General features: G+C 40.8%; 1 protein-coding gene across 3 annotated transcripts in view; it reads left to right on the top strand.

Annotated features, from left to right (window-relative positions):
• Positions 1–11,382, top strand: part of TAMM41 (TAM41 mitochondrial translocator assembly and maintenance homolog) — a 39,566-nt gene extending 28,184 nt beyond the window's left edge. For all 3 annotated transcript variants that reach the window (XM_065408367.1, XM_065408363.1, XM_065408365.1), the window contains one exon: positions 11,013–11,382. In XM_065408367.1, the coding sequence (XP_065264439.1) occupies positions 11,013–11,089 (77 nt within the window). In that variant the 3' untranslated portion in view covers positions 11,090–11,382. The remainder of the gene's footprint in view (positions 1–11,012) is intronic.
• The last annotated feature ends 1,673 nt before the right edge of the window (positions 11,383–13,055 follow it).

Genomic DNA, 13,055 nt, shown 5'->3' with positions numbered 1-13,055 from the left:
TAGTCAAAACTGCTCTATAGCTGGTGAGCCTCAGTTAAGGGACCAATACTTTCATGTTCTTAAAGGAGAAAAAAAATAAGTTAACTGTCTTAGAAAAAGAGTTCACAGATAAAAGCCACATGAGAAAAGGCTTAACTCTGTTTAATATTCAAATTAAAAAGATATACATTGGGCTGGGAAAGGCCAGCTGATTGAGGGGAAATAATTGATTGGCTATGGGGGAACACATGAAGATCGGATGACTTTTCCTCCTTCATCAAAAAAAAACCCCATCACCTTCTCGATAGTTGGATACCCCATCCTGATGTGCTATCTGTCTGCCTCCTACAGTGGATCTAATATGAAGATGTTCTGAGTCTTCCAGTTTAAAAAACTATTTACCTCACAGCTAATTTAGAGTGAAATATATTAGAGCCTAAGCTGTTACTGAGTCATCAAAGTAGTAGGGTGAGTTGGGCCCTCATTAAGCCAGGATCACTGGTCGGCACATTGGAGCTTTCTCTAAGTTTCACTTCAAGAAAAATCCTTACATTGCGCAAAATGGTGACTAGATGCAGGTTGTAGCTCATGTACATGTCCCATACCTTCCAAATGTAGATCATATAAAAATTATGGTGTTTATGGTTTAAGAAGTTATTCTCCATACCACACAGTAAAGGATTGACTTTCCAGAGCTGTTATCCATCTTGACTCAGGGGTGCTGGAACAGGGGAAGCCAGGAGACCATAGCCCAATCACTTTTTACCAGTCGTAAAAGGGGAATAGGTGGAGTGGGACCTCAGGGAGAAGGGATGGGGTGGGGGCATGGTTTGGGCACCGGTGGCCTCCCACTTTTAGGGAGCGTCAATCTTTTGGCTATTCCAAATGTTATGCCTGTTGCCTGTCTAAAAGCAACGTGCTTTGCAGTGTTCAGGACCATTACTATCTTATTTTGGCTAAAATAATTATATAATAGGGATGATTGTACTTTGTAGGTTGATGTGTTTTGTTTTTTTAAATCATGATGTTTTAGAGTCCAGTTATACAGTAACTCCTCACTTAACGTCGTACCGGTTAAGGTTGTTTCGTTGTTATGTTGCTGATCAATCGTTATGTTGCTCGTTTAAAGTTGCGCAATGCTCCCCTGTAACGTTGTTTGGCAGCCGCCTGCTTTGTCCACTGCTTGCAGAAAGAGTAGCCCGTTGGAGCTAGCTGAAGGGGGCTTGGAAGCAGGGTGGACCGGCAGCCCCCCTATCAGGTCCCATAAGCTCCCTCTGTGGCAGCGGCCCAGCAGGCTATCAATTACCAGGCAGTTCAGCTGTCCCTCCCCCCACTGCCGTGTGCTGCTCCTGTCCTCTGCCTTGGAGCTGCTCCTGGGAGCCTCTTGCTTGCTGGGGGGGGGAGGTGCTAATGTCAGGGTGTCCCCCTTCTCCCGCTCCTGTACCCCATCTCCACGGGGGGGGGGGGGGCACGGCAGGGCTCAGGACAGAGGGAGCTGCTGGCAGCAGCTGCTGTCTCAAGTTGCTGATCTACTTTAAAAGGCAGTGTGCTTAGAGTTGGGTCAGCGTACTTAAAGGGGCAATGCGCATCTCTCTCTCTCACACACGTGCACACGGTGTGCATCTCACTCTTTCACACACACGCGCACACACTACTGATTAATACAGTAGTATTTTTAGATGTACAGAACTGGCTTGTGAAGTTCAAATATGTCAAAAGAAGGAAATGCATCTGAAGCTGAGGAAAGATGGGCTTGATGTTGAAGCACAGGAATAGGAGTTGGAAGATCTGAAGTTTAATTCCTGCCTCTGATACAGGCTTCTGGTGTGATTTTAGAGCAAGTCACCTAACCCTTCTGTGCTTCAATTTGCCTTTCTGTAAAAGTAAGGATAACATTTAGCTACTTCATGTAGCATTTGATCCATTCATCTTCATAAAGTACGTTGAGATCCACAGATAGCAGGTGCTATAGAAGTGCAAAATATTGGTTAAAACAAAATATTGGTTTTTAAACCTTCAAAAATGTCTGAGTTCAGTGCTTGTGAAAGTTAGGTGACTGCCTGGGAGAATGAGACTGTTCGTATACAAACTGCTACAGTATGAGCCGCGGACGGCAGTGCAGGCTTCCCCACATTGCACCGCCTGAGTATCTAAACCAGGGACGGCAAACCTGAGCCTGAGAAGGAGCCAGAATTTACCAATGTATATTGCCAAGGAGCCACAGTAATACGTCAGCAGCCCCACATGAGGTCCCCCCCGCTCCCAGCGCCTCCCGCCCACCGGCAGCCCCGCTGATCAACGCCTCCCCCTCTCTCCCTGCACCTCCGGATCAGCTGTTTCGTGGCATGTAGGAGGCTCGGGGGGGGGGAGTGGGAGGAGCGAGGGCACAGCAGGCTCAGGGGAGGGCGCGGGAAGTGGTGGAGTGGGGGCAGGGCCTGTGGCATAGCCAGGGGTTGAGTAGTGAGCACTCCCTGGCACACTGGAAAGTTGGTGCCTGTAGCTCCAGCCCTGGAGTCGGTGCCTGTACAAGGAGCTACATATTAACTTCTGAAGATCCGCATGTGGCTCCGGAGCCACAGGTTGGCCACCCCTGATCTAAACTCTCACCTGGAAGGACCCACTTCAGACAGTCCATTGGTGGTTCCTTCTCCATGCCTATTCAGCAGGCTACTTACAGGGATTTCTGTGATGTGGCTACCTGTGTTTTGGGACCCTAAAAAACACATTATGAAGACTTGTTAGCTCTATAATACTTTCTGCTTTGTGTGCCTGAATATGTTTTATCGATAGCTCGCAGACTTACAGCCATCAGGAGCCATCTTGAGATCTGTTTTCTCACCTTCTCTAATGTTGGTTTTGTGCCTAGATACACAGTATCATTAACTTTGTACCTTACCATAAACAACATTTTTGCCTTTTAACTAGCCAGTCATCTGGGATTACATTTATCCCTGAAAAAGTTGGTAACCCTCTCCACATTTCCATGTTACTTTTGGAAACGAAGGGTTGGGTGTGCTGGTTCAGGCCAAATAAAAATGGGCACGAAACTTTGCCTCAGACTTGAACCAAACCCCAGTGAGTCTTGAAAGGTTTGCTTCTCTTTTCTTTCCTCCCTCCCCTTTTTCAGACACCTCTTACCTAGTTCTTGCCAAAAGCAGAAGCACCAAAATAGACAGGATTGATCTATTAGGATTACTGGCCTGCCTTAAAGTGTGCAGAGATGAGCCCTCCAGACCTAGGGAAGTTTGGATAAGGATCTGAACTTCTGGATGCCTACCAAAACCATACCTCTTGAGGTGTGGTCATTGCTAATTTTAACATCGGAGTGAATAGAACAATTTGAGGTCTCAAACCTGCCCTTCTGTAAAAAGCATGTATCAGAAAAAGTGCCGTATCTCTGCAAAGTCTGCTTCTGAGCAGCTTTTCTAAACCGTGTTGCAATATGGAAGAAGCGCAGAATCCTTTTCTTCTTGTAGGCAGAGCTGGAAGAACTGCCTGTATAGCTACTGTCGTGAGACACTTCCCAATGGAAGACCCTGTTTTCACTGGCTTATGACTGCCAAAGTTTAACTGTTGGGGCTGAAATCTACCAGGCTGGGTGTCTGTCTCTGGTGACAGTATTGGAAAGGTTTCAGCTTCAGTGGTTCAGCCATTTCTGAGGAAAAATTGGTTGTTTTTGACCCTTTAACAAAAATTCTTTCAACCACTGAGTTGCGGGACTCTAGCGCTGTCATGCATTGATCCAGAGACTTGAAATTTACCAGAGGGGGTTGTGATGGGGTCAGGTATTTGCCTTTTGCCCTTCCCAGGAAGATTCTACCAAATTTGCCAAGTTATGAACCTCTGTAAAATGTCCATTTGCACATGCTTAGTGGAGACTTCTAAATGCTTGGAAGATTGTCTGCACTGAGCCTGCTCTATCTTGGGGCTGCAGAGGCTGAGTAGGGAGACTCTCTTGTGCTTTCAGAACTCCTCCTACCTTTGCCCAGGCAGTGAGGAAGCTACTTGATTTAAATGCAGGGGGGTGAGGAAGAATAGGAGCAGGGGGTTGCTGGAGCCAGAGGTTGGGAGGTAGCAGAGAGGGAGAAGGGTGGACACGTATATAGAAGCAGAGAGGGAGGGAGGCAGGCAGGAGCCTGGGGTGTGTGAAGGAGGTAGGGTTGGATAGAAGCACAGGGGGAGGAGGGCAGAAGCTGGGGGACATAGGGGCAAAAGGATAAGTGACCATTACAGCTACTCCCTTCCAGAACCTGAAAATAAACCCAGGAATCATGAGTCTCTGCATGCCTCTCCTGTCTGCAAATAGTTGTCAAACCCACTGACAAGGTGTCTCATCCCCTTCTAGAGATGGTCAACGTAGCAGGAGTAGGCTGTTATCCTCTCAGTTACTCCATGAGCTCAAGTGGTATGGATGTAAAGGTCTGAACCCTGCTGCTGACCCAAGTTGGGGCTAGTGTGGTTCCACATGATAATTTTTGTTTGTTTATTAAAGGCATTTAGGAAATTAAATTAAAAAAAAGTTAAAAGAATGCTAAGGTTGCAAAGATAAGCATCAAAAGTCAGGAAATTCCAATTAAGGTTGCTGCTGGTCCCGTGTCCCCCCCCCCCCCCCCCCCCCCCCCCCCCCCCAGGACCCCTGCATCATTTAGTAAGGGCGTAGTTACTCAGTTTTTCTTTGTATCTTCATGCAATGTGTAGCTCCAGGCCAAAACCTGCACTGCATACAAAAATATTAATTCCTCCTGGGCATTTGTTTCTGTGGTGTTCTCACCATAGTATCTTTCTGCTTCACAATTACTTTATCTTTATAACATCCCTTGGAGATGAGGTCATGGTATTCCCCCTTTACAGCTTCAGAATGGAGGCAGGAAAAGAGGAAGGCCAAAACTGTTAGGTGTTTCCTAATTTTGGGTGCCCAACTCAAGAGCCTGAATTTCCAGAATACTTAGCATCTTTATAGCACTTTATATGTTTGAGCAAAGCTTCAGTCAACTTCAGTTGCAGTTGTGAGCACTAAGCACTTCTGCAAATCTGACACCAGGTGTCTCACATTGTATTCCTCCTCACTGTCTGGAATGTCCAATTCGAGGCCACTTACAAAAATTTTGGCTTAAGTGCCATTACACAGGAACTCTGTGGCAGCGCAGAAGTAGAATTCAATTCTCCAGGATGGTATTCAACTGCCTAAACCTTGAGACTCCTGTATCTTCCGGCAATACTCTAACTCATTGCACCCCTTCCAAATTCTGCAGCAAAGGGCAGGGGTCCTACTGACAAGAGTTTCTTTCACTACACAGCCCGGATTCATCCCCAGAAAACCGTCCATCTTGTGCACTGAACTGAGGCAGGGGTTCTGTAGGGGAAAAAGTCATACATGAGCATGGAATTAAAGGTTTACAAGGGGACCAGATTAAGGTTGCCACTGGATATTTCATAACTTCAGAGTGCTTGACTTCGCAACCTTAACTTTCTTTTAACATAAGTTTGTAGATGTAATAAATATTTAGTTTACATTTGTATCATGCTAGATCTCTCCTGGAGTTCAGGAAAGAATGTTTTTTCATTTGCTTAGAAATTAAATGTTAATAGAATTATTTTGCTTATTACTACTGCTTTATATTTTCCTCCAAGTGTGAGGCTCATGAAATCTTTGTGATTGTTCCATCAATCTGAAGGCTTGCAGTATGTTCTAAAGGAGATCTTGAATCAATTTTGGTTGAAGTTTCATAAATACTTTAGATATTTGCTGCTAGAGGACTGTCACTAATACATGCACTTCAAATGTCTAATCTGTACTGCTTAATATTTAAAGAGTAGTGACTTCTCTTTGTTTTAGCTCTGACCAGTTTTTTCTTATTTATTGAGTTACAGTACACAAATTTGTGGCCAATCCATAGCGGTGCAGTTGTTTTAATAGTACAGTACAACAAATCTGTTCTAGGGACAGGCCTTAGAGAGTTGAGTTCATTTTAATTCAGTTACACCTAAAGATACTGATTTTGTTACTCTTTTCCTTACCAAAGGTATCTCTTTTAACTCTAATTCTCCTAAGAAGACTTTGAACTAGTACAGACATGAAAAAGTGTTATGGATCTTCGCTTATATATCCAACTGTCCCTTACACCCTTCTTTCTCACACAGTCCTGTTAAAGTGATACTGGGAAGCATATAGATGAGTGGCAATGCCAGCCATTGAATCAATGGTTTGAAGCTCTTCATTCATTTTCCTTCTATTCCTGGCAACCATGTTGGCAAGGCCTGATGTCTGGAATCTCATCCCTAGTACATTTGTGTAACGTTGATGTTAATTTTTCCTACCATCATGCTAGCTGAAAGTCAGTGATTGGTAGTTCAGACTTTAGAAAAGGAGATAATGTATCAATACTCCAGAAGCTTCCAGGTAATCACTAAATGTTTAATTAGTAGAATTAGTAAAGGATACTTGTTGCTTTTTGTAATAGGCTTGCTGCTTTAAAAAAGAAACTGTGGATCCTAAAACACCTACAATCCAGCCTTTAACAAGCTAATCTATACCATACTGTTAAAGTGAGAGTAATTTATATCCAGGGTGGTGGTCATTACTTAGCTGGCACACTGTTTGTTTGCTAACATTATTTGGCAGAGTACACAGTCATAACAAAGAATTTCAACCCACCTAACAGGACTGTCCTTCATCTTTCTCGGCCAGTGTGGTTTTCAAATTGAGCTTGAGCTCTGTATTTTTGTTTGTTGTTAAATGCCCTATTTAGCTTTTGAAAATGTGCCTATATAATTTCTGAAGTCTGTGGGGAGATTTCTGGTCTGCTTTCTATTAGAGATGGCACCATCATTTGATTTATTTTTCCTCCTAGCTGGAGTCTGTATAGTCTTGTGGAACTAAAAACTTTGAAAGTTTTATGTTTAGTTTCTCTTAAGGAGCAATTGTATGTTGATATTTTTGAGTTTGGAAACTTCATCTGAAATAAAATCACACTTCATTATATTGATGGCAATGAATCATTGAGAGAGAGGTTTCTGTGATACAAACATACATTCTATTGAATGTTGACACATACATGTCAGTTAGATGTACCAACGGACTTTTCTGCTTCTACTCTTCATTTTATTTCACTCTAAGGGACTGGGTGAGGGTTAATAGGTAAAATATTTCAAACTAAATAATCTCTGTTGCTGAAGTTCCATTGAAGTCCACACACATGCTTGAGTGTTGTCCTAAATAAGAGATGCTTTTTGAGAATTGGAAACTAAATTTGCCTCATGTTTTATGGAGGCTTTGCTGTAATTACGTGTAAGCAGCCTTTATATGTTGAAATCCATTGTTTGGTGCAGTGGCTGTTAACCAGACAACAGCAAATATTAACCACTGCTCCACTTCACTGTAAATGCAGCTGTTTAATAGTGCCGTGGTTCTCAACCAGGGGTATGTGTACCCCTGGGAGTACACAAAAGTCTACCGGGGGTACATCAACTCATCTAGATATTTGCCTAGTTTTACAACAGGCCACATAAAAAGCACTAGCAAAGTCAGTACAAACTAAAATTTCATACAGACAATGACTTGCTTATACTGCTCTATGCACTATACACTGAAATGTAAGTACAATATTCCAATTGATTTATTTTATAATTATATAGTAAAAATAGAAAGTAAGCATTTTTTCAGTAATAGTGTGCTGTTACACTTTTTTGTACTTGTATGTCTGATTTTGTAAGCAAGTAGTTTTTAAGTGAGATGAAACTTGGGCATACGCAAGACAAATCAGACTCCTGCAAGGGGTACAGTAGTCCGGAAAGGTTGAGAGCCGCTGTGATAGTGCATACGTTAATCCTGAACATGCGTACATGACAGGAAGTGAAGAATACCCCCTCTACTGTAGCTACAGGGGAAGTTTGGGAAAGTGGCTTAATTTCAGCATTCCAGAATATTTCGGCTAACCCCTTACTCTTACAAAAAAATTGATATGGGATTCTTAATGACCAGAAGCTCTTACAACCTCTTATGGCTCAATCCCCAAAAACGTTTGCAGTTGTGTATGTCCATGTGCATTATTTTAAGACTTTGTTCTGCATCGTCTGATGGAAAAATTTAAGGGGGAAGGAGGGAGACCTACGCACCAAGTAATCCTGGATTCATAGTAAAAGCTGAAAGACGCTTGTTGTCCAAGTGCTCACGAGTATGTCTTCAAACAGATTCTGAAACGGGGGTAGAATTGTGACCATTAACTTTTACTACAGATGTGACTCATCACCCAGAGGGCTGTTATAAGAAGTTGGCTATATGCAAGAACCTGTATTTTGTTTGTAACATGATGGGTTGGGATAGGAATATATAAAGCATCTTATTACATAAGATTCCAGTCTCAAGGCTCAAGTGGGTGGGGTTCAGTAGAGTGCTCACTGGAGGGAGGATATTAAGAAAATATCTTAATGTTCAACAGCTGCAAGAGGCTGTCCTCGCTGGCAAGCAGATAGACCTGGCTGGCTTTTCTGACTGCAGTGCCAATACAGCAAAGGAGCCCTGCAGGGATATAACAACTGCTTTACTGCTGATACTCCACCTGCCATACTGTTGTTATAGTGAGAGTACATTGATTTCATTGGAATGGCAGAACATAATTTTTACATACAGTAACTTCAGTATTAGAGGTTTGTGTTTTCTTGGTGTATGGTACCCTAGTAGCTTGGGCAGTAGTCAACAGGGTCATATTTTTTTAGGCGATTTTAATATTATTTGGGACAGGAACTACCTTTTTTTCCTGTTTTACTGTGCCTAGCGCAATGGGGTTCTAATCCATCACCAAAGCTCCTAGATGGTACCATAATGCAAATAACAGATTATTTTTCATTTATTTTTCTTGACTGCAGTACGCTAGAGTCCATATGCATGCAACTATGTACATTTTAATTTGAAAAGTATTGTGTATGGTACATATGATACATATTCCAAACAAAGTTCTCTGTTAATGTTTGGGTTGAACAGTTAAGTACTCAAGTGAATAAATGCAAAAATTAAGATTGCATGCACATCCTTAACTCAGCCTTTTCCTGCATGTCCATTATTATAGTTTTTAATGACATAATTCCATTGTTTCTGCAATTTATCATACTTTTTCTAGTGTTCAGTACTCAAGTAATATCTTGTAACTATTTGTATCTACACTTGCACTTTTCATTATATTAATTGTCCAGTATTTCTTTGACTTAAAATATTATTTAAAATACTTTTATATGAAATTGATTACCGCTTAAGATATATTTTAATAATTGAGTGAGATGTACAACATCTTCTTTTCACCTTTCCAAAGATGCTATTCAGTGGATGATACACTTAACTCTGAATCTAAGTTGCCTATCTGTGTCAGCAAGCTGTCACGCTTCTGTTATACTGAAGTATGTTTAGCAAATATGGTTAAATAACTTTAATGTACTTTGTTAGTCTGGCATACAGAGTAGTGCACAGTTCTGCATGACGATATGCATACATAAGTTTGTAGAAAAGGTAATATGTAGTTTAGAGTACATTTTGATGCATACGTACAAGGGGGCAGAACTATAGTTGTGCAGCCTTAAAATCTTGATTTTCAGACTTCTGAGTGCTTAACCCTGTAACTTTACTTCACTGATCATAATGTAGGGAATTTATAGTATTTTTTAAATAAAAAAAACTGGGGGGAGGTCAGACAAACATAAAAAACTTCACTCTCCAGGACCTCAGAGCTTTGCTGGCTTGCCAAAAATGAGCAATACTTTGTTTTAAATTTCATAATTTGGTACAGTATGGTTAAACACAGCAGAACATCATGTCCCTTTCACATTAGGCCCACAAGAGAGGACTCCTCTTCTGCAAACTTTAGGAACTGAGCAACTAAAGGTGCATCTTGCAAAGTACACAGAAATAGCCCCTCAGCCCTTCGCACCTAGAATGTGCACAAGTACTGAGGAAATGGCTACTTTAGATCTCTGGCTCAGCCCTTGCACACCTTCATGAAAATTAGCCATGTGTGCAGGTGCAATGTCCTTCCTTACACACTTAATGAAGAAGTGATATGCAGCATTCTACTCCAAAAAGCTCAAATCAGAACAAATTTTCACTGCAATACTCAGAGGCACTTTTCCTCAGAGAGCTATTACCTTGCCAAATTTCATCTTTCAGTTTATGGCTCTTTCAATTGCAGGACTGTTTTAAGAGAAAAGTTCAAGATTTTTTTTTTATAATGGGAGAAGCGTAATTTTTTATTTCAGGTCCTAATCATCTTCTCGACCTCTGCCCCAATAGCTGATAGTCCTTGCTGGTTGGACTCAGGATCCCCTCTCAGATGTCATCTAGTGATGGCCCTGGCCCCTCGGCTCCCTGCTCTGACTTCCCCAGACAGTCCTTCTAGTGTTCGGCTCTGCCTTTGCTGGGCCAGCATGTTCTGCTGCATTACTTATGGTCCCCATCAACTTTTTCGCATCCACTCCCATGTCGTCATGCTCTCCCAATCAGCAGAACACATGCAGTGGGTGATGGAGAGAAGGGAGACTGCAATGCTTGACAAGCTGTTCAGTAGGGATATGCAATGCAAAAGCCTCCTGAGTTATCACTGCAGGTATCTTCAGAAGTGTTAGGAGTAACAGGCTGCAACTTGGTCCCCTGGCCTAATCAGATATGTTTGCATATACCTATCTACCTATCTATCTATATACTATTATAACTTCACAGTCCTTTATTCATTTTGATTCTTATTGTCATCAGAAGCACTTCCGGGTGAACAGTGCCTACCATGCTTTGAATCATGCATTATCATTCTTACCTGTTGCTATCCACGGAATTTGTCAATTTTGTCTGTCTCACATGCCATCAGCCTCTATTAGCTACTATATGATGAATCTGTCAAGAAAAGGAAAAGTTAGCTATCTGTTGTTGCAATACAAATAGCCTTTGGTCACCTTTCCAGGGAAGTACTTTATTTGGAGATTTGCTTAAGGCTTTCTCAAGAACTAAATAGTTGATTCTCTTCCTAAGTTCTACCTGTCTTGTTTTTTTTTCTTAGGGTTCAAGAAATCAGTGACTTACAGTATGAGGAAAATGTATAAAATGACAAAAGGATGGCTAAGGAAGACTTCCTGATGTCCAAGTTGTGTACATACTATGTATAGGTAAATAAACAGACCTCTTTTTCTCTGCAAATATTGTGCAATTGGTACCTGTTGCTTTACCTATCTATGTAAACTGTAGATAGGTAGCAATAATTATACTATGTATATACAAATACTTTCTCACATGGGGTGCGGACCTCATTGGGTGCAGATAATTTGCTAAAGGCTGAGGGAATTCATTTGCAAGTATACTTAAGGTTTTCCTGTGTATATTAGAGATTTGACTCTGAAATACATTTGCCAGAAATGCTTGTTTGCACATCTGAAAGCAAAAAAATAAAATTCCTATATGTTTGATAGAATCTGGACTATTTTGGAAAAGAAAACTTTCTTCTCAAGCTTTGTCCTGTTCTCTTCTCCAGTCTCTTCTGAGCAGTTTATAGAATTGTGGGGTCCAGTTGAGTTTTAACTAGATATTAAAACTTTCCCCATACAATGCTTTCTTTTTTACATTAAGTCCATTTGAGCACACATGTATTTTAAGAGTGCAATATTACTCTATAACCCTTCTGCAGAGTGGGATCCATCAAGAATACATTTTTCTCTCTCACAACCCAGAAAATACTTAATGAGAGAGAGGCATTTTGGAGGATATATTTCACTGTCTGTGCCATGTCTGGGAGCATAGGTAACTGAAGAGTTACGAGCCGGTAAGGTATCTTAAAGGTCAGCCATTCTTGGCAATCCTTTTAGTTGACAGCAACATAACTCACAACCAAGTAGTGGCTGGGAGGTTATATTTCAAAACAAGGTCAATTTTCATTAAGCTTCTGGGTCCAGTAATGTGTAAGTTACACAATATATTTTAAGTGTTCTGCACTACCAACTCACAAAGTACTTTAAAATCAGTCTGGTTAAAATCATGGAAATTGTTGTTAGTTACAGTATAAACTACTTGATTAATGTAAATTGTAAAATGTGTGTGAAAATACTGACCATAAGGATAGAACCTATTCTCCTCCAATTAATCAGATCAGCTTTACAAAAGAGATTCAACTACCATATTCCTATTACTTGTCAATAAGTTACTAAAGATGCGGTCAGTGGAGGCATTGACCTTTTAATGTAAAGAGAATCTTTGATATGGTGTTCTAGATGTATCTGCTGTAGATAATGGGAATGTTTGAGAATTCATTTTTCTCTTTGGATCAAGTGGCTTTACTTACTTGCTTATCCAAAAATGACTTTTCTTAACAGGTGTTCTCCATATGAAGGGTCTTGACAGGGGCATCCTTTTTCTCACTATTTGATCTGGTTTTAAAGCCAGTGGCAGTTGCAATAAGGGAAAAACAATAATATAAAGAGGTTAGGAATTTAAAAGTAACTTTCCCACAGACTATATCTTTTGTTGCATAACCTTAATTTCTGAAATCTATAATTTGATTTCATTTAATTGGAAGTTTTAGGAAAATCTTAAATTACAAAAGGAATTGAGGGTGTAAAACCAGCTGTTACCTATTTCCAAGGAGTAATTTAAGCATATCATGCAGCTTGGCAATTTGAGAGGGAAGCTGAGGAAATAACATACTGTAAGATGGCTCATTAATTCAGTTCTGCTTTCATCACCATTGAACAGATGTTACAATCTATGATTTTAAAATCCTGAAGAGCTTAAAGTGGTTAAATTTTAAATCTAGAGTCAGTAAATAAAACTAGATTGTTTCATTGAAAGCTTTATTGGAATAAGACTGGTAATACCGAACAATGAATATCCTCCCAAAGCCATTGTTCCTATTAACTCCCTTTCCTATATGTATATTCCTAGCATTTTGTCACCCATCAGTAGTTGGTTACAAATCTTGGAATAGGGTCAAGGAAACCGGATAAACATTTCTGTAGTGTGTATACTTTTTGATAGTGGTAGGCTTTAGGTTTCCAAACTTCCAGGAATACAATGTGTTAGGCTAAAATTTCCATATTGATTGTTTCGGGGGGGG

The sequence above is a fragment of the Emys orbicularis genome, chromosome 7, assembly GCF_028017835.1.
Source record: "Emys orbicularis isolate rEmyOrb1 chromosome 7, rEmyOrb1.hap1, whole genome shotgun sequence".
NCBI lineage: Eukaryota > Metazoa > Chordata > Testudines > Emydidae > Emys > Emys orbicularis.
Note: the sequence above shows the minus strand (reverse complement) of the source record. Positions and strands in the feature narration are given on the sequence as shown.